The sequence below is a fragment of the Microcaecilia unicolor genome, chromosome 6 (genome assembly GCF_901765095.1).
Source record: "Microcaecilia unicolor chromosome 6, aMicUni1.1, whole genome shotgun sequence".
Taxonomy (NCBI): domain Eukaryota; kingdom Metazoa; phylum Chordata; class Amphibia; order Gymnophiona; family Siphonopidae; genus Microcaecilia; species Microcaecilia unicolor.
This window is the reverse complement of record NC_044036.1, coordinates 343,180,312-343,201,324: the sequence shown is the minus strand read 5'-3', so window position 1 is coordinate 343,201,324 and position 21,013 is coordinate 343,180,312. Positions and strand designations below refer to the sequence as shown.

General features: G+C 46.4%; 1 protein-coding gene across 2 annotated transcripts in view; it reads right to left on the bottom strand.

Moving 5' to 3' along the window:
• Positions 1 to 21,013, bottom strand: part of RBFOX3 (RNA binding fox-1 homolog 3) — a 176,221-nt gene that overhangs the window by 22,833 nt on the left and 132,375 nt on the right. Inside the window, exons 4-9 of one of the 2 annotated variants that reach the window (XM_030208618.1) lie at positions 20,660 to 20,713; positions 16,400 to 16,492; positions 14,879 to 14,939; positions 7,087 to 7,140; positions 4,415 to 4,547; positions 1,880 to 1,919 (exon numbers count right to left, since the gene is read on the bottom strand). In XM_030208618.1, coding sequence (XP_030064478.1) covers positions 1,880 to 1,919; positions 4,415 to 4,547; positions 7,087 to 7,140; positions 14,879 to 14,939; positions 16,400 to 16,492; positions 20,660 to 20,713 — 435 coding nt within the window. The remainder of the gene's footprint in view (positions 1 to 1,879; positions 1,920 to 4,414; positions 4,548 to 7,086; positions 7,141 to 14,878; positions 14,940 to 16,399; positions 16,493 to 20,659; positions 20,714 to 21,013) is intronic. The other variant, XM_030208619.1, reaches the window with a different exon arrangement.

Below are 21,013 nucleotides of genomic sequence, written 5' to 3'. Positions count from 1 at the left end.
GCCTTGTTCTCATGGTTTGTCTCTGTGCTGTTTAAAAACCAAAATGGAGGGAATGCAGAAGAAATAAAGAATGGTTTTCTCAGGATTCATCTGTATCAGACCTGCGTCTCCTTGTGGCAGCTGCACTAAAGTCAGAGCTGGTGGTGGAAGAAGTCACAAGTCCTGCGCTCCGTGCCTCTCCCACTAGGAGGTGCTGTAGAGAGTGGTGCAGGAACATTGAACATGGGGGAACTCACAGTTCCTGCACTCTCTGCCTCTCCCACTAGGAAGTGCTGTAGGGAGTGGTGCAAGAACACTGAACATAGGGGAACTCGCAGTTGCTGCGCTCCCTGCCTCTCCCACTAGGAGGTGCTGTAGGGAGTGGTGCAAGAACACTGAACATGGGGGAACTCGCAGTTCCTGCGCTCCCTCTCTCTCCCACTTGGAGGTCCTGTAGGGAATAATGCAGGAGGCTTGGCTATGAGGGAGCTTACACCTCCTCCCAAGTACTAGAATCTTCCAGCATGTAATTGCAAGCATAGTCGCCGACTCTGTGGGTGCTGTGGGTGCTGTGGGTGCTCGAGCACCCCCAATATTTCACCCACTGAAAGTTCGTACCCTCCCTCCCTCCCTCGGAGTTCCAGGATCGTTGACCCCTCCGAGTTCCAGGGTCGTCGTCCCTCCCTTCCTCCCTCCTTCCCTTCCAGGCCCCCTCCCTCCGAATTTTAAAAGTCATCTTGACTTACCTCGTCGGGGGTTAGGGTGGCCGGCAGCAGTAGTAAAAAGCATGCAGGCTCGGCCCTTCTCTCTCTCTCTCTCAGCTCTGGTCCCATCCTTGCGGAAACAGGAAATGAGGGTGGGACCAGAGCTGAGAGAGAGAGAAGGGAAAACTGAACTAAGGGCCGAGCCTACACGCTTTTTACCGCTGCTGCCGGCCGCCGTAACCCCGACAAGGTAAGTCAAGATGACTTTTAAAATTTGGAGGGAGGGGGCCTGGAACTCGAAGGGAGGGAGAACCCTGGAACTCGGAGGGAGGGAGAGTGGGAGGGGGGACCCTGTGGAACTCGGAGGGAGGGAGGGATGGGACCCTGGAACTCGGAGGGAGGGACCCTGTGGAACATGGAGGGAGAGAGGGACCCTAGAACTCGGAGGGAGAGAGGGGGGGACCCTGGAACTGGGTGTGAGGGAGAGAGGGAGGAAAGGAAGGGGGACCCTGGAACGGAGGGAGGGGGGACCCTGGAACTCGGAGGGAGGGAGGGGGGGACCCTGTGGAACTCAGAGGGAGGGGAGACCCTGGAACTCGGAGGGGGGGACCCTGGAACTCGGAGGGAGGGGGGACCCTATAACTGGGAGGGAGGGACCCTGGAACTCGGAGGGAGGGAGGGGGGACCCTGAAACTCAAAGGGAGGTGGAGGGGGGACGAGGGAGAGGGGACAGGGGAGGGGGAGGGAGTAGGAGGGGGGATGAGGGGGAGGGGGGGAATGCTCCACCTGTAAAATAAAAGATTTCAGCACCCCCCCAATCATTTTGAAAAGTTGGCTCCTATGATTGCAAGTGCAATTTTCAAAGCATTTTATGCAGGTCAGAACTATTTTAGTCACATAGATTGGCTCTGTAAAAACTGCCCTCTCTTCACAGGGCTAAAAGGATGTGCATTCTTCCACAAGGACATGCATTGAGTCGTATTGAGAGGAGGTGTCCCTGGAGCATGTACATGCAAATGGCATTTTCAGCTCTCTGTCTGAAAAAGAGATGTTAGTGACCATATGCACTTTGTACCCACAGCAAGTCTCAAAGCAAAAGAAGGGGCTTGAATCCACCAGTCAGAAGTATACAAAGACTTTGACCCCATGCAGTCAGTTAAAAATTACGTTCTATGAAGAAAACAGAAAGAACTTACATAAATCTCTGTTCCATAAAAGCCATCTTGGTAAACGACCCTAGAAAAGCAAAACAGAGAGACATGTTTTGCAGGAATGTCACAGAGAGTCAGTGTGTAGAACAGGCTTGTCCAACCTATGGCCCAGGGGCGTAGCCAGACAGCAGATTTTGGGTTGGCCTAGGGAAGAAGTGGGTGGGCAACAAGTATTCTCCCCCTACCCCCAAAAATATCTAAGCTGGTGGGAAAATGCTTCTCTCCACCTTGGCAGTCTGCAGCAGGCATGTGCTGAAAACAGAGCATTCGCAGGTGCCAGTATCGTGGAGCACACCATTTTCATTACCATCAGGGGGAAGTCTTCAGCTGGTAGAGCTTGGAATCCCCATCAGCTACTGCTAAACATGTGCTACTGTTGGGTGGGCCTGAGCCCTAAGTGGGTGGGCCCGGCCCACCCAGGCCCACCTGTGGCTATGCCACTGCTATGGCCCCGTGGGCCAGAAGCTGGCCTCCCAAGTGCCCTCTTCTTGGCTCACAGAAGCTCGGCAACTTTTTTGGGGAAAGACGCATTCTTACTGCAGGATCCCTGCTTCTCCACCGTGACTCATCTATGCGCGAGCATGAGCTGTACTGTGTTGGAAGTTCAGGTTGGTCTTGTCAGACTCGAAGCTATGACATCAACCTGGCACCACACAGCTCAAGCTCATGGATAGATGAGTTGTGGTGGGGAAGCAGGGATCCCATGGAAAGAACCTGCAGCTGAAGACAGGTGAGGGGAAAGAGACTGGTTGAAGGATGGGGGGGGGGTACAAGAGAGGGAGAAGTTGGGGGAGAGAGAGACTGGTTGAAGGATGGAAGGGTAATGAGAGAGGGAGATGATTGAAGGCTGGGGGTTACATGAGACAGAGGGAGAGAGAGAGAGAGAGAGAGAGAGAGAGATTATTTTATGCACCAGGTAAAGTTTGCCTTTTTGCGGACGATACCAACATTTGCAACACAGTAGACACCCCGGAGGGAGTGGACAATATAAAAATGGATCTGCAAAAGTTAGAAGAATAGTCTAATGTTTGGCAGCTGAAATTTAATGCAAAGAAGTGCACAGTGATGCACTTGGGGAATAGAAATCCCAGGGAGCTTTATGTGTAAGCATGTGAGAGGCTGATGTGCACAGACAGGGAGAGGGACCTTGGGGTGATGATGTCTGAGGATCTCAAGGCAGCAACAATGTGACAAGGCGGTGGCTATAGCCAGAGGAACGCTAGGCTGCATAGGGAGAGGTGTAACCAGCAGAAGAAAGGAGGTGTTGATGCCCCTGTACAAGTCATTGGTGAGGCCCCACCTGTTCAGTTTTGGAGGTCGTATCTTGCTAAGCATGTAAAAAGACATGAAGTGGTCCAGAGAAAGGCAACAAAAATGGTATGGGGCTTGAGCCAAAAGATGTATGAGAAGAGACTGGAAGACCTGAATATACCCTAGAGGAGGAATAGGGGAGATATGATACAGATGTTTAAATACTTGAAAGGTATTAATATAGGAACAAATCTTTTCCAGAGACACAAAAAGGATAAAAATGTATTGAGGTTATGGAGTGGAAGACACAGGAATAATGTCAGGACATTTTTTTTCACAGAGAGGGTAAGTCGATGCCTGGGATGCCCTCCCTAGGGAGGTGGTGGGGAGAAAAACGGTGAGAATTCAAAAATGCGTGAGATGAACATAGATACACTCAGGGGCGTAGCCAGACACTCAAGTTTGGGTGGGCCTGGACCCAAGGTGGGTGGACAGAACTCCGCCTTGTCCTACAAGTGATTTGGTTTCTCCCTCTCTTGCCTGCATGCCATATGTTCTTTCAAACATCCCCTCTCCCCCATATACCTTTTAAATAGCAGATTTTCACCGGCAGCAAACAGTTGTTGGGAGTTTTTGGCTGGTGGGGCTTGAGGTCCCTGCCAGCCACATTATAGGTATGCTGCTACTTGGTGGGCCTGAACCTAAAGTGGGTGGGCCTGGGCCCACCCTTGGCTACGCCACTGGATACACTATCAAATGTATGCAGCACTTGAAAGAGACAACTAGTAAACAGTCCCTGCTCCATTCCAGGCAAGACAAACGGATGAGACACAGAGACAGCACGAAGGAACAGATGAGTAGAATGGCAGCTTAAGCTGAGTATGCTAGCAAGGAAGAAGGCCACTTAGGAGGTTATACAGAGGAAGAAAAAGAGAGAGTTCACTTGAAGAACTGAGGAAAGCTGCAAAAAGAAAGGACTTTTCCCTGCAACAAGTCTAAAGAGAAACCCAGAGAATGGAGTAGGTAGGTGAGGAGCACCTCAGTATGCCAAAACTTCCACCTGGCTTCACGTAGCTCAGAGGGAAAGGAGAGCACATGGGAACAAAAGTCTCTTGAAATGCAGTCCTGTCCCTGACAGGGCTCCACAGTCTTACTGGTGAGACTGCTTCAGGTACGGAATAACAACTCATCCCATCCTAACACTGCAATTCTAACCAACAGCAACACCAGTGTGCGTGCCGATCTGTTGTCATTTTGAGAAATACTCACGTTCCATAGGTAGGGATCGGGGGCGGTGGGGGTGCAGCACGGAAGGTGTTATACACTGCACGACCTCTGCCTCGCAGGTGTGTCCCTCTGTAAGCCACTGTGGTTCCTGTCGCTGGATATGGAAATCCTGTCACTGGAGTTGGGGAAAGAGCAGAAAGTGAACCAAAGGGAACTGTTATCCCAAAGCAGGGCATTACCTTTGCTCTCCTTCATCTGCACTACAGTGTGGTCTCCAGACGGGTCTGTGCTTTTCAGGAATGTTCCAGCTGCACCTCCTTCCAGGCAGTCTGACTATGTTTGAGGGTCATCTCACACACCCATGCTCTCCCTCCTGCCTTCAAATCAGCTCTCATTCATAAATGAATCAACTCCAGCTGTGAAGAATCTGAGCCCCATCACAATCTACACTAGTCCACTGGTACATTAAAAGAGTGGACACACTGTGTTCGTAACCCCTCTAAAATCCAGCATCTACACAACCAACCACTCAAGGCTTAACCCAGTAACACTTATGCACACACACTGACCCTGGGGGCAGAACGTTTGATCCAACGGGATCAAGGTACTTGTTCCAAAAAGGAAACGCTGCTCTTTGTCATCAATGTAAAAAAAACAAGCAAAAAAAAAAAAAGCTGGGATTACATGTGTGTATAAGACTATGTAAATAAAAAGGGGGCCTGGTCTGGGCACGTTTTGAGCGGATCTAGGGTGGACTGAAAATGAACATTTATTTGACGTCGGGATTTACCCTGCTAACTATTGCAGCGTGAGCAGGGGTATGAATAGCAGCAAAACAAAATGCGTTATTCAACAGAATATTAAAGCCTGTCCCCCAGTGGCGTTCCTTGCCTGGATGGCACCCGGGGCGGAGTGCCGATGCGCGCCCCCCCCCCCCCCACTAAATTATACCTTCCCCCCCCTCTGGTGAAATGACCCCCCCCCCAGATGCACACCGCTGGGGGGGGGGGGTGCCATGGCGCGCACCTGCTCCGAGTTCGCTAAACTTCTTTGCTCGTTCGCTGCAGCTCCCTCTACCCCAGAACAGGAAGTAACCTGTTCCGGGGCAGAGGGAGCAGCAGCGAACGAGCAAAGAAGTTTAGCGAACTCGGAGCAGGCGTGCACCCGGGGCAGACCGCCCCCCACCGCCCCCCCCCCCCTTGGTACGCCACTGCTGTTCCCTAAACTTGGGAATAAGTGTCTCCTGGAATGCAGTTACAAGCTTCCTGCAGTCCTGTCCCTGACAGGGCTCCACAGTCTCAGCAGGGCACCAGTCTTTTGTCTTCAAGGTTAACCAGGACCAGGTGTGGCCACCAGAAAAGAGATTCCACAGGTAAAACTTGGCCTACCTGCATTACACTTCTGATGCTTACAAATCTGTGCTGGAGGGCTGCTCTTGTCTTGCATCATGGGCCTCCCTGCTCTGTACTGCAGGACTTGTGGCTCTGTGAGGGAGCCAGTAACTTCCATCACTAGAGGAGGTCACTCCATTAATCCCCAGAGCCTGATGCCCCCCTGCCCTCAAATGCCAAGCTAGGAAGGCTGGAGTCCTGAGCTCTCTGGCAGCTTCAGGAAAAAGAAACCCATTCGTGTTTCTAAAATGACTAAAATAACTGTTTATGTTGCTATTTCACATCTATGTGTCCATTTTCAATATTTTGGATGTTTATTTTTCTAACATGGATGTTCACTCTGCATCAACGTCTGTTTCTCCATGTATTTTATTTAGAATGGGCTTTACGTTGGCTGATCCTGTTCTAAAAATAGCAACAGAACTTGAGATGTTCCAACCTTGATGTCTCAATTTTGATGAGAATGTCCTCTCTAAAATGCTGCAGTCTATGTGCCGGACTAAGCAACTTGCAGGCAACTTTCTAAAGAAAACCCCAAGACAGAAGGATTGTTCTGGTCTCTTTGTCTCTGTGATCCGCTTAGAGTGAGTGGGATACAAGTCAAGTCATCTTGTGTTATATTATATTTTAGCTCTCCCAGGTCAGGAACTGGAGTGGGGAAGATGAGACTTATGCAGTGGCGTTCCTAGGGGGGGTGGCGGTGGGTGCGGTCCGCCCCAGGTGCACGCCGCTGGGGGGGTGCCGCGCGCCTGTCCGCTACATTCATTCTGTGCTCCCTCTGCCCCGGAACAGGTTACTTCCTGTTCCAGGGCAGAGGGAGCATGGAAACGAACGAAGCGGACAGGCGCGTGGCACCCGCCCCCCCCAGCGGCATGCACCTGGGGGGGGGTTCCTTCGCTGGGGGGGGGGTGTCCTTTTGCTGGAGGGGGTCGCGCTGCACCCGGGGGGGGGGGGGCGGGGCGCATCGGCGATCCGCCTTGGGTGTCAGCCCCCCTAGGAACGCCACTGGACTTATGTGTCCTTCTGTCTGTCCTTCCCGTCTTCTTTTTGGTCCTGTCTGTTTGTCCTGATTTAGATTGTAAGCTCTTTTGAGCACGGACTGTCTTCTTCATGTTGAATTGTAAAGCGCTGCGTACTACTGGTAGCGCTATAGAAGTGATTTATAGTAGTAGTAAGATGAGACTTGGTAATATATTGTAAACTCCGTCCAGTTCTTCCGCCACTTTCCCACCTCCCCACAAACAGACTCAACAGCAGTTTCAAAACACTGTTGGAGCAGAAAGTCCCCCACCAGCGCCAATTCCAGCCCTGTTGAAAACCCACCTGCATAAAACTCTGGACCATAAACAGCGCCCACTACTGGGTTGAACTTCCAGCCTGCAAGAAAAGCAATAATAACCACCATCAATGTACAAATTTCAATAGCAACAAAGCAGTTTAAATAACTAGAAAGGGTAAATCTAATTTCATTACCAAATTCTAGAATGGAAACCAAAAACGTTAAAATAAAACCGATTCAAAACTTTCTTTAAAAGCATATATCAAAAAGTTATATCTGAATCTTTTCCCTAAAAGTAAAGCAGATCTGCATGAGATAAGAACTTTATTAGAACGGAACCTTTTTCAGATTCTTACTCATCACAGAGCAGAATCAAAAAGGACCAGCTGCCAAGTATAATATATTGATAAATTACATAACAAGAGGACGGTGTTATACAAATGATGAAAGTGCAACATGAAGAAATGAGGTTAATACATATAAAATAATATGTAGATAAAATATAGAACAAGGGAACAGTGTTCTACAAACAATGAAATAATGAAACAATGAAAGTAGAACATGAAGAAATGAGGTTAATACATGGATAATCAAATACAGATAAAATATATAACAAGAGGACAGTGCTCTACAGAAAATGAAAACTGCAAGAATGAAAGTAGAACATGAAGAAATGGGCGTAATAAATGAATAATATATAGATAAAATATATAACAAGGAGAAAGTGCTGTACAAACAATGAAAAATGACATAACATAACATAACATAAGAGTAGCCATACTGGGTCAGACCAATGGTCCATCAAGCCCAGTATCCTGTTTTCCAAGCAGTGGCCAAGCCAGGTCACAAGTACCTGGCAGAAACCCAAATTGTGGCAACATTTCATGTAGAACCCCAAAGAATAGCAAGATTCTGGAATCCTAAAGAGTGACAAGATTCCACGCAGAATCTCAAAGAGTAGCAACATTCTATGTAGAACCCCAGAAAATAGTAAGATTCTGGAATCCTAAAGAGTGACAAGATACCATGCAGACTTTCTAAGAGTAGCAACATTCCATGTAGAACCCCAGAGAATAGTAAGATTCTGGAATCCTAAAGAGTGACAAGATTCCATGTAGAAACTCAGAGTAGCAACATTCCATATAGAACCCCAAAGAATAGAAGATTCTGGAATCCTAGAGAGTGACAAGATTCCACGCAGAATCTCAAAGAGTAGCAACTTTCCATGTAGAACCCCAAAGAATAGCAAGATTCTGGAATCCTAAAGAGTGACAAGATTCCATGCAGAATCTCAAAGAGTAACAACATTCCATGTAGAACCCCAAAGAATAGCAAGATTCTGTAATCCTAAAGAGTGACAAGATTCCACGCAGAATCTCAAAGAGTAGCAACATTCCATGTAGAACCCCCAAAGAATAGCAAGATTCTGTAATCCTAAAGAGTGACAAGATTCCACGCAGAATCTCAAAGAGTAGCAACATTCTATGTAGAACCCCAAAGAATAGTAAGATTCTGGAATCCTAAAGAGTGACAAGATACCATGCAGACTTTCTAAGAGTAGCAACATTCCATGTAGAACCCCAGAGAATAGTAAGATTCTGGAATCCTAAAGAGTGACAAGATTCCATGTAGAAACTCAAAGAGTAGCAACATTCCATGTAGAACCCCAGAGAATAGTAAGATTCTGGAATCCTAAAGAGTGACAAGATTCCATGTAGAAACTCAGAGTAGCAACATTCCATATAGAACCCCAAAGAATAGAAGATTCTGGAATCCTAGAGAGTGACAAGATTCCACGCAGAATCTCAAAGAGTAGCAACTTTCCATGTAGAACCCCAAAGAATAGCAAGATTCTGGAATCCTAAAGAGTGACAAGATTCCATGCAGAATCTCAAAGAGTAACAACATTCCATGTAGAACCCCAAAGAATAGCAAGATTCTGTAATCCTAAAGAGTGACAAGATTCCATGCAGAATCTCAAATAGTATCAACATTCCCTGTAGAACCCCAAAGAATAGAAGATTCTGGAATCCTAGAGAGTGACAAGATTCCACACAGAATCTCAAAGAGTAGCAACTTTCCATGTAGAACCCCAAAGAATAGAAGATTCTGGAATCCTAGAGAGTGACAAGATTCCACGCAGAATCTCAAAGAGTAGCAACTTTCCGTGTAGAACCCCAAAGAATAGCAAGATTCTGGAATCCTAAAGAGTGACAAGATTCCATGCAGAATCTCAAAGAGTATCAACATTCCCTGTAGAACCCCAAAGAATAGCAAGATTCTGGAATCCTAAAGAGTGACAAGATTCCACGCAGAATCTCAAAGAGTAGCAACATTCCATGTAGAACCCCAAAGAATAGCAAGATTCTGGAATCCTAAAGACTGACACGATTCCATGCAGAATCTCAGAGTAGCAACATTCCACATACTACAAATCCCAGGGCAAGCAGTTGCTTCCCATGTCTGTCTCAATAGCAGACTATGGACTTTTCCTCTAGGAATGAAGAGAAAGCATAAGTACATATACATAAGAACATAAGTAATGCCACACTGGGAAAAGACCAAGGGTCCATCGAGCCCAACATCCTGTCCTCGACAGCGGCCAATCCAGGCCAAGGGCACCTGGCAAGCTTCCCAAATGTACAAACATTCTATACATGTTATTCCTGGAATTGTGGATTTTTCCCAAGTCCATTTAGTAGTGGTTTATGGACTTGTCCTTTAGGAAACTGTCTAACCCCTTTTTAAACTCTGTCAAGCTAACCACCTTCACCACATTCTCCGGCAACGAATTCCAGAGTTTAATTATGCATTGGGTGAAGGTGCGGTCGCACCATGGAGCGATACAACAGCATTATAACATCCTCACACCTGTTTTCCATACCTTTCCTAATAATACCCAACATTCTATTCGCTTTCCTAGTCGCAGCAGCACACTGAGCAGAAGGTTTCAGTGTATTATCGACGACGACACCCAGATCCCTTTCTTGGTCCGTAACTCCTAACATGGAACCTTGCATGATGTAGCTATAATTTGGGTTCTTTTTTCCCTCATGCACTTGCTCACATTAAACGTCATCTGCTATCTAGCCACCCAGTCTCCCAGTTTCGTAAGCAGAGGGGATGCCCCTCAGTTTTGCATCTTGCTGAGGTGGAAGTTTTAGCTCCTTTCCTCTGGCTTGGCCGGGAGTATGCGAAGGGTGTAGCTGCTTTCAAAAGGTAGAATAAGAATTTGTAAGAATCCCAGTGGCAGAAGCCTGAACGTGCAGTTAGGGATAGCCCAGGATGCTTTTCACGCCTGTCTTCTACCTTTCAGATACAGAACAGAAGGTCTCAATGGAACAAAGAGGTAGAACATGAGGTGAAATCCATGTGCAGAAACATACACAGATATTGTCTGAGTCAAATACAAAAGTGCAAATGTTTTCACTGTTTTGTAATCAAAAGCCAAAGTCTTAAATGTGATTCTATATCCAAGTGGAAGCCAATTCAGATCTCCTAAATAGACACTTGCACGGGAACGGGATTCGCGGGAATCCTGCGGAACCCGCGGGATTCCCGTTGGGACGGAAACAGTTCTGCGGAGATCCCATGGGGACGGAAGCAGTTCCTGTGAGGTTCCTGTGGGGACGGAAGTAGTTCCTGTGAGGTTCTCGTGGAAGTGTATGCTGCACTTGCGCCAGCCTCTCACCTACCGAGTACCAAGTTCTTTGAGTGCTGTCTCCTCCTCCTCCTCCTCCTTGCTTTAACAGCACAGGTGTGGAAAGCCTCCATTAAGGAGGTGGTAGAGATACAAATGGTGACAAAATTCAAAAAGGCATGGGGTGAACACAGAGGATCTCTATTTAGAAAGTGGAAGTTATAAAAAACCTAAACTTAAATGTCTGCATGTGTGTGGATGTGTCGCGTGACACTTATATGGTGACTCTGGCTGTGATGAACTAGGGCCGATACCGGGAGACCTGTACGGTCTGTGTCTCATATATAGCAATCTGGTTTTGGATGGGTTGGAAAGGGTTTAGACAGCCACTTTAGTGGCTGGAACATGAGGACAATTCTGGACAGATTTTTACGGTCTGTGTCCCGCAAATGAGAAGATGAATAGGCTGGCTTTGAGGGCAACTCCAGCAGTTGGAACATAAGGATATAGGGCCAGGTGGACTTCTATGGTCTATGTCCCAGAAACGCCACAGAAAGACCATAATCAAGTCCTAAAGATAGAGTAATTCTATCAGGTGCTTTAGGGCTCATTCACAGACATGCAGCAAACCAGCTCTGGCCTGGTTTTCAATAGAGGTCTGAATGACCTTCTGCTCCATGAAAGAAGCCACAGGTGTCTAATTTTTCGCAACTGAAAGAAGGTTTCCTTTGCAACCTTCAATCCATGATGATAAGCAAGCTTTGATCTACTGAACTAAAAGAAATTATGAGCCTGCCCAGTATTAACTTGCTTGAGTAAGCTGGGATTCTCTGAGTTACATGAGTTTTCCTTCCATTCAGCATCAGCTTTTAAGCTGCTATAAAACACTGGTTTGAATTTTTAATAGCTGCATCTGGCTTCCACTGCTGAATACCATCAGCATAAGAGTGAGATTCCATTTCACAGTCAGCAAATGTTTGTCCGAGCAGAAGCACTGCAGACGCTGAATACGGTAGGTGAAAGGATCGATTCTTGCATTCTCCATCAAATCCAGCTGATGGCGCCTTTCTGCTTCACATCTAACCACATCAACCTCCCAAGAGTGATCAAGTTAGAAAAGAGAAACGGTGATCTAGGTAGGCAGAGGCTGGAAGTGGAATAAACAAATGAAATCACAAATGTCAGAGGTGCAGGTTGGTGTTGTTCAGTAGCCTGAATCCACCAGGGAAGCCAAAAGCATCCTTGGGACTTATCTGGTACCGAACCTAACTGTCTCGATTAAATTACAGCTAGTGGAGATGCCTGGGATCCATTTCAGCTTCTTCACTTATTTTTCCCTAAAAGAGGTGTATTTGAAAAAGGTTGGTAATTCAGAATGGAAAGGATACAGCGGAAAGAACAAACCCTCATGTCAGGGCTGCTACTGAAAGAGATTTGATGCTGGAAATATTCTGCATTTCCGGATCACCTTTTCAATTACAGCTCCAAGTACAATCTGTCCCTGCTCCATGAAACTCACAATTGTGAGGAGACAGCTGAGGCAGCAGGAAGTAAAATAACGCCTAATATCACAAGGTATGTTGGGGGGGGGGGGGGTGGTATTTGAATGCTGGTTTTCAGCCCATTGCTTAACCGCTAAACTACTTCTTCTCCTTTAGGGAGACGGAAATTCCCTCGGTGAATGACTCTCATCCTTATTGCTTTGAATTTTGGCAATGGAAAGAGCTGAATCTGGTCTCAGGGGATTAAATGTGAGGGAATATGGGAGTTGGAGAATTCAAGTAGTTATTTGATTACATGGTTGATTGATTGACTGTTACATTTGTACCCCGCACTTTCCCACTCATGGCAGGCTCAATGCGACTTACATGGGCAATGGAGGGTTAAGTGACTTGCCCAGAGTCACAAGGAGCTGCCTGTGCCTGAAGTGGGAATCAAACTCAGTTCCTCAGGACCAAAGTCCACCACTCTAACCACTAGGCTCCCCAGGACCAAAGTCCACCACCCTAACCACTAGGCCACTCCTCCACTGTTGCTACTATTTGAGATTCTACATGGAATGTTGCTATTCCACTAGCAACATTCCATGTAGAGGTCGGCCCTTGCAGATCACCAATGTAGCCGCGCAGGCTTCTGCTTCTGTGAGTCTGACGTCAGACTCACAGAAACAGAAGCCTGCGCAGCCTTCTACATGGAATGTTGCTAGTGGAATAGCAACATTCCATGTAGAATGTCCAATAGTAGCAACATTCCATGTAGAATCTCCAATAGTAGCAACATTCCATGTAGAATCTCCAATAGTATCTATTTTATTTTTGTTACATTTGTACCCTGCGCTTTCCCACTCATGGCAGGCTCAATGCGGCTTACATGGGGCAATGGAGGGTTAAGTGACTTGCCCAGAGTCACAAGGAGCTGCCTGTGCCGGGAATCGAACTCAGTTCCTCAGTTCCCCAGGACCAAAGTCCACCACCCTACCCACTAGGCCACTCCTCCACTAAGGTAGGTTATGATTTTTGTAATGCAGTTCATTAGTCTATATGATATTTAGGAAAATACATCTTGTACATGTAGATTTTACGTTTACTTCACCTTCAGTTGTTATTTATGTAGCAAAAGGTTAGATTCTGCCAATCTGGGAGATACCTCCCGCCCATGGCTGGATTACAGTTGAAACATATAACAATAACACAGTAAAAACAAGTAAGACACCCCACATACAAGACACAATCATATATCATAAGAACAAACTTAAAACCTTTCACCTTGTGAAAACCAAGGAACTCAACCCCTCACCTACTCAACAAGTATATCCATATGCCTCAACAAACAGTACCGAGTTGAACCTCTTCCAAACCAACACACACCTCTTTGCTCCCTCGTTCCTTGAGGCAAGGCATTCCAACACATTTTTTTTTCTTACATTTGTACCCCGCGCTTTCCCACTCATAGCAGGTTCAATGCGGCTTACATATTATATACAGGTACTTATTTGTACCTGGGGCAATGGAGGGTTAAGTGACTTGCCCAGAGTCACAAGGAGCTGCCTGTGCCTGCAGTGTGAATCGAACCTAGTTCCCCAGGACCAAAGTCCACCACTCTAACCACAAGGCCACTCCTCCACACCACTGAGAATATTTTCAAATGGGTTAACCGCATCCTATCCTTCAAAAAGGAATAGTTAGAAAATGCAGTCAATGGATTATTGTCTTGGAATGTACCAATGTGACCCCCCTTGGAGAATACCTCTGCTGTGGAACAGGAGGTGGAAGGATTTCCTGGGGGTTACTATGAAAATGGGAGGCAGTGGAGCTACCAGGGGGGTGGAGATGTAGGGCAACCCGGCCCAGGCTGGGTGAAGTGGTTTATAAAAGGGATGTGGGAATGGGGTCTTTGGTTGACCAGCCCCCAACCAAGACCCTGAGTACTGAGGGGGATCCCGAGGCAAGGATGGCCAAAGCAGCCTCTGCAGGAGAGCAGAGGAGACCCAAGTTGAGTTCCCCAGCTGGGGGGCATCTAGAATCAGAAGGAGGGCCTGGTGGGAAAAGGACAGGAGTGGGAGTGAAGGAGCCTCACTCTAACGGATTTAGCTAGTAGTACCTGGGAGCATTGACCCAGGATGGGAAGGACTTGTTAAAAAATACCAGAATGGTTTGGCCTCCTAATACACCTGGACTGTAAATAATAGATTTATTTTAATGACTGTTTTTTTGTTTGAATTGCTACACTAAAGGAGAGTTCTAAGTTCATATGCTGTGTCTGCTGGTTATTTGTCGTGTGATGGACTACGCTGTGAAGCCTAAGTTGGGGGATACCCTTCAGCCTATTGGGATTTAGCTCAGCCACGGCCTGCGCCCGGCTCAATGAAACTGTTCTGTTTTGTGATTCCTGGTCCGGATGCCCAACCCAAAGAGCCTAGCCGGCACCTTCTGGGCTGTATGAGTGGGACCAGGGTTACACCTGGATATTTGCAAGTGTGTCAGAACGTACCAATCAGTAAATTATTGCAGCTGGGTCAGAACTCACAAATCAACGGATTACTGACGTGTTGGAATGTCCCAATCAACGGATTATTGCAGATGTGTAGGAACAACCTCTGTACAATCTGAGTCAGTGAACTCAATGACATTTCAGCAGTACTTGAGAGGTGACTTCCATTTGCTAAGCATGTAACAGAGCTAACCAGAGCCTCTTACCATTCGTGTAAGCGTTTCCTGCTTTCTTATTTGTCATTACTCGGGCTGTAGCATTGTTTACCTGAAACAAGAAAAGAAAGAGGAGAAAATAATATCTCTCTCTTGCCACCCATGCCCATTTCTAGAAAAAAAAAAAACAGCTGAATTAAAAAACAAAACAGGTTCACATTTATAATTCTAGAATTAGACAGCTGTTCACGAATTTGTGCCTCTCAAGTGTAAAGAGTCAGGCTCATATCCCTTCTTCCCCCACCAGTGAAGCATAAACTCCACAAGTTATGTCAGACATATCAGTGAAATGACAGTATTTCAGATAAATGTGTAAGAGGGATTAACCTCTAGCGGGGGTTCTCAATCCAGTCCTCGAGACACACCTATCCAGGTCAGGTTTTCATGATATCCACAATGAGCATGTATGAGGCAGATTTTCATGTACTACCTCCACTGTATGCAAATTTATTGAAGGTATCCTGAAAACCTGACTGGCTAGGTGCCTCCTGAGGACTGGGCTGAAAACCCCTGATCTAGAGTTAAGAAACTACAAAAACAATTATGAGGGTAAGTAGTGGCCTGAACTGAGTGTTGATTCTGAAGCACCTTAACCATCAGGTGTGTCTCTTCCTGTCCAGGACAGTGCCCAGGATCCTGTGAACTCATCCAACAGAATTCAGAGCAGGGGAGATTCATGCTGACCCTGCACAGCAAGAAAAGCTAAAACCTCAAGAAAGAAGTGCTCTGGAAAGGAGGTGAGAACATGCAGTGGGAAGTTAAGGAGTTGACTTCCGAAAGGCCCATGAGTTCTGCCGGGCCTGAGTGAAAGGCTCTAGCATGCGTTTGCCATGTCATGTTCATTTGAGGCTTCATGATGCAGAGTGCAGTGGCTCTCACCATGAGCTGTAAAGTCAGTCTTCACATGGGACAGTAACAAGGGAAAGAGATTTAGAATGAAAGGGAAGGAGAAAGGTATAGAAAGGGGTATTACAGGCAGGGATAGAGGGATGGGTAGAGAGTGAGATCACATGGACCTCAGCTCAATACACTGGACCACACTTAGCTCCCCATCACTGATTTTCTTTACATTTTGAACGGTTATTGAACAAATTATTCAGAGCGTTGAATAAACCCTTCCTCAACCAGCAAAAAAAAAAAAAAAAGCCAAGGAAAGGGATGAGGAAAATTTTGTACATGCAGACTGTCAATTAGGTGGTGACACAGGCAGAGACACTGGAATACTGTGAGAAAGGAGAACATAAAAAAAAGAATGAGACATATGGAGGAGACAGAAGCGTACCAGCAGAGAGCTAGATGGAAGTGTACCCTCTCTATTATACTGTACAGCCTCTGGACCATTCCACTTATGTACATAATCAGGTAAAGTACATTCTTACAAAGGATGGTCAGGAATTTGCAAAGCACTGCTGGTCTGTGAAGAAGGGTGAATGTTCTTTCAGCGTGTACAGCTAAGGGGTGAGGACAGGCATGAGCGACACATGCAGAGTATGACAGAAAGCAGGCTGGCACCTCAATTTTCCGGCCCTCTACGATTGTCCCATTCAGTTTTTCTCGTGCTCGGTCTGCATCCATGCCAGTTTCAAAAGTTACAAACCCAAAACCCTGTGTGAGAGAGAGAGAGAGAGAGAACCGGGAGAGAGGACAGAGACAGCCAAACCAAGGAAAGAGGTAAAAGGGAGAGAAAGAGAGGAGAGAAGGAGTGAGTGAAAAAGGAAGTATATGTAAAAACAGAAAATGAAAAAGGAATATTTCATAGCAGAGGGTTACTGAGTAAATGTTTCCAGGACTCAGTCTAGAAGATTGTAGCACACAGACAGTCTGGAAATCCTGGCTGAGACAGTTTCTAGAATGGAAATGTGTTAGAAATCACAGTAGTAGCAGTGCACGGGCCCTGGGTGAGAGTGTTACAGCACTTGCAGCAGATATCACCCACTTTTCTCAGCCATTGGTAAACTGGGGTGGGTAGTAGATTCATCTGAGTGTGTGTGTGAGGCAAGGGATTGTTCCGGAACATGCAATCTTTCCCATTCTTAATCTCCGTTTGGTGCCTGAGGAGCCCATCCTTTCACTGTACCTGTTCCCTTCCCAATAATTCCCTCAACTTGGATTTTTAGGTGTCCCAGAAATGCTGGTAGAAAGAACTGATCAGCAGGATGTACATTTTAGCTCAGGTCTGGGACAAGCCTGCGGGAACACTTTCTAAGCAATAACAAGCTGCAGCTCTTTATGGAGCTGCTTTCAGAGTTGCACGTGCTCATATCATAAATAGCCTTTGCTTTCTTCCTCCTATTATCAGCTCAGCCAGGAAGGGAAGCCCCATGTTACACTGAATGCAGAATTTGGAACTCAGGTGTCCATGTCGGGATGTGCTCAGTTCTGGAGGGGGCTTTACAAAAGGTTCTTCAATTTACATAGACATCACATGAACAATACTGGTGCCAGTAGGGCTCCCACCCCTGTTGGTCAGCATTTTACAGGACCAGGACACTGTACCAGTAACTTCACAGTGAGAATCTTGAAAGGTAACTTTAAAACCATACAAGAACGTAAGACCTTTGAAGTCAGAATGATTGAATATTTTAACACCCAACAGAAAGGACTTAACAAGGACCTGGGGTTCCTAGCCCATTATAAACCATAAAGCTGTATTTCTCTGTTGATCACCCCACCCCTCACCTACCCACACCCATCCTGTTAGAATATCAATGATATGCTTTGATGTCCCCATGCATACCTCCTACCCACCCCCATCCTCCCACCCTGTCAGACTGTCATAGTAATGCTTGAATGTTTTCACTTATATACACTGTCAGCTAGCACATTTGCTTATTTCCGATCTGAGGAAGAAGGGCAACCTTCGAAAGCTAATCAAGAAATGTATTAAGTTATGTCCAATAAAAAAGGTATCATCTTATTTTCTTTTCCATGTTTTATTTTGTTTGATTTCTATTGATAACCAAAAGGTTCTGGTAATGCAGCGGTTCCTGTGTTTGCTGGCAATGCAGTGAGAGCAGCTATTTTAAATATACAAGTTTAAAAAAGGAATGGCATGAATTTGGCACTAATTCAATATCCACACAAGAAACAGGGCAAATATCAAAAAAAATTTCAAATAAGCCTGTTCAACTTGCTGACATACGTGACCGACTACCCAAAACCAAAGTACGTGCAAAGAAACTGAACCAACTGAGAAGGAACTTCAGACAGAAAAAGCAGCTTTGGATTTCCAAGCTTCGGACTCGGGAACTTATGGGGTTAAACTCTCAGGCTGAATGGAAAGCCTTCTTCCCAAGTCCTCACCATGCTGCAGGATTTCCTGCTTTACCTGCCCCAGGGAAAACTTCGGACTCGGGAACTTATGGGGTTAAACTCTCAGGCTGAATGGAAAGCCTTCTTCCCAAGTCCTCACCATGCTGCAGGATTTCCTGCTTTACCTGCCCCAGGGAAAACTTTACCCCTGATGCAGCTTTGGTGAATTCCTTGTTGGGTTTTTCCTTTAGATTTCGTCCTTTAGATTGTAAGCTCCTTTGAGCAGGGACTGTCCTTCTTTGTTAAACTGTACAGCGCTGCGTAACCCTAGTAGCGCTTTAGAAATGTTAAGTAGTAGTAGTTTTTATCTGTTGCCAGTTGGACTGAATGCAAGCACGGAAGCCTTTTCGGTCATATCTGTTTACTGTATATCATATGTTTATTTACATTTCAGACTCTTTTTGCTTTGTTTGTCTTTTGCACTCACACTGGCTTGTAGTGACTCTGTTGACATACGGTGACTGTTCACATTTTTGTTGTGAAGTTTTTTTTATACAGTTTGGCTTTTTTTCTCCGCTTGTATTACATTTTGTGCTAGTGAGTGGGGCTTGTGACAGTTTCTGCTCTATACAGCGAAGGGGCAACAAAAATGATAAAGGGGATGGGACGACTTCCCTATGAGGAAAAGCTAACGCGACTAGGGCTCCTCAGCTTGGAGAAGAGATGGCTGAGGGGAGATATGATAGAGATCTATAAAATAATGAGTGGAGTGGAACGGGAAGACGTGAAGCGTCCGTTTACCCTTTCCAAAAATACTAGGACTAGGGGGCATGAGATAAAGCTACAAAGTAGTAAATTTAAAACAAATCGGAGACAATATTTCTTCACTCAATGTGTAATGAAACTCTGGAATTCGCTGCCAGAGAATGTAGTAAAAGCAGTTGGTTTGGATAACTTCCTAAAAGAAAAGCCCATAAGCCATTAAAATGGACTTGGGAAGATCCACTGCTTATTTCCAGGATAAGCAGCATAAAATCTGTTTTCCTGTTCTGGGATCTTGCCAGGTACTTGTGATCTGGATTGGCCACTGTTGGAAACAGGATACTGGGCTTGATGGACCTTCAGTGTGTCCCAGAATTGGCAACGCTGATGTTCTTATGTTCTGTTGTTGAGACTGTCTTGGAAGGGGTGTTTAGCTTTGAGGCTTCACTCCTTTCCTTTCCTTTTTCTCTTGTTTGTGCTGTTTCTTTGCACTAGATTTGGTTTGTGTAGTGGTCACATGTATGTCAGCAAGTTGAACCTGAATTTGACACTTCCACACGGAAATAACGATTTTGCAACTTCCATGTGTAGCTGCCTCACTTTACAAACTTCCATGTGTAAGTCAGTAGTGAGGCTGCAATTTTAAGGTGGTTTCATTTTGGAGGTGAAAATAAACTACCTGGAATTCAGGAGAACGACTCCCCAAAGTAAAGCTCTGACTACCATGATGAGCACTTTGTAAAAGCTATATTATACCTCTGTGTGGCTGTAAAACCCAACATGGCAGTTTGTCCCCTTACAAAATAGTGAGGCCAGGGCTGCTGAGAGGGGGCTGGCAAGATTCCCCTGGGCCCACCCTCCAAGAGGGGCCCGGCGCTGGGGTCTGTTGATCTCCTGCTCCTGACAGGACCCCGGGTGATCGCATCCTGACAGGAGCAGGACAGAGAAAACTCCAGCGCTGGGCACTGCTTAGAGACTGGGGAGGAACAGACACAGTTTGGCTGGCAGGGGGTTCCCTAAGCCCCGCCAGCAGAAGCCCTTCCTCCAGCGCTGTTCTCCACTGCATTGCCTGCCCTGCAGCTGCTTTTTCCCCTCACACTGCGCATGCTGAGCACATGCGATGTGAGGAGAAAAGCAGCCATAGGGTGGGCAATGCAGAGGAAAACAGCACTGGAGAAAGGCTTGGGGACCCCGCCAGTCAAGGAATGAAGAGTTACGGCGGGGAAGTGAGGCAAAATGTGCCCCTCCCACCAAATTTTTATGGTCTGGCTATGCGGCGGTGCAGGGGGTGGCAGCAGCAGTGGTCCTGGGGTAGCCCAGCAGCAGCAGCCCTGCCTCGGGCTCAGCTCAGTCTCTTGGTGGCCCTGAGCGAGGTGAATACAATGAGGATTTTCAGTATTCAAGGACCCAAAATGTGCTGTGGTTGTGACTACAATAAAGGTCCTTGAATACTACGTTTGGTGTCTACACGTCCGTGAGACTTTGTCCTCCTTTCTTGTTTCCTTCATTTGTCCTTTTACACATGTTCCCTCTGTGAAATAGGGAACACATGTGTCTAAGTTTAGCCCTGTCCAATGCCCACCTCTAGAAATCTCCGAATACTTTGGATCTCTATGTGTAAATCACTATTTTCATATATATGCAACATGCACCTGTCTACACGTGGATATGGCCTAGCTTGAGACTAATGCCAGCCTCCCCTAATGCCTGCCAAAAACCTCCCCTTTCCTCCTTTGCTTGAGGTCTGACAGAACTCACCTTGGAACCCCGCTCATTAAAAATGATTTCCACATCTAAAATTTTTCCGAATTGCTGAAAACAGAAACAAAAGAGAGTTTATTGAGAGACAGACACATCATCACTATAACTCAAAGAAAGAGACCTCAGATTTTTTACTGGCAGCTGTGAGACTCTGCAGCCTGCACATCACAGGAAACCCTGGTAAGGAAATGCACAACCTGGCTTGTATGTCTGGTCTTGGTTATGTCACCACCAAAGAACATTATTCCAGGTCCCCTCTACGGTTGGGTCCAGTCCTCCTGGGGTTTCGAGGCAGGGAAGAAGCTGAAAGCTCCCCCCTCCCCGAAGGGTCAGGGCTGTGCAGCAATGCAA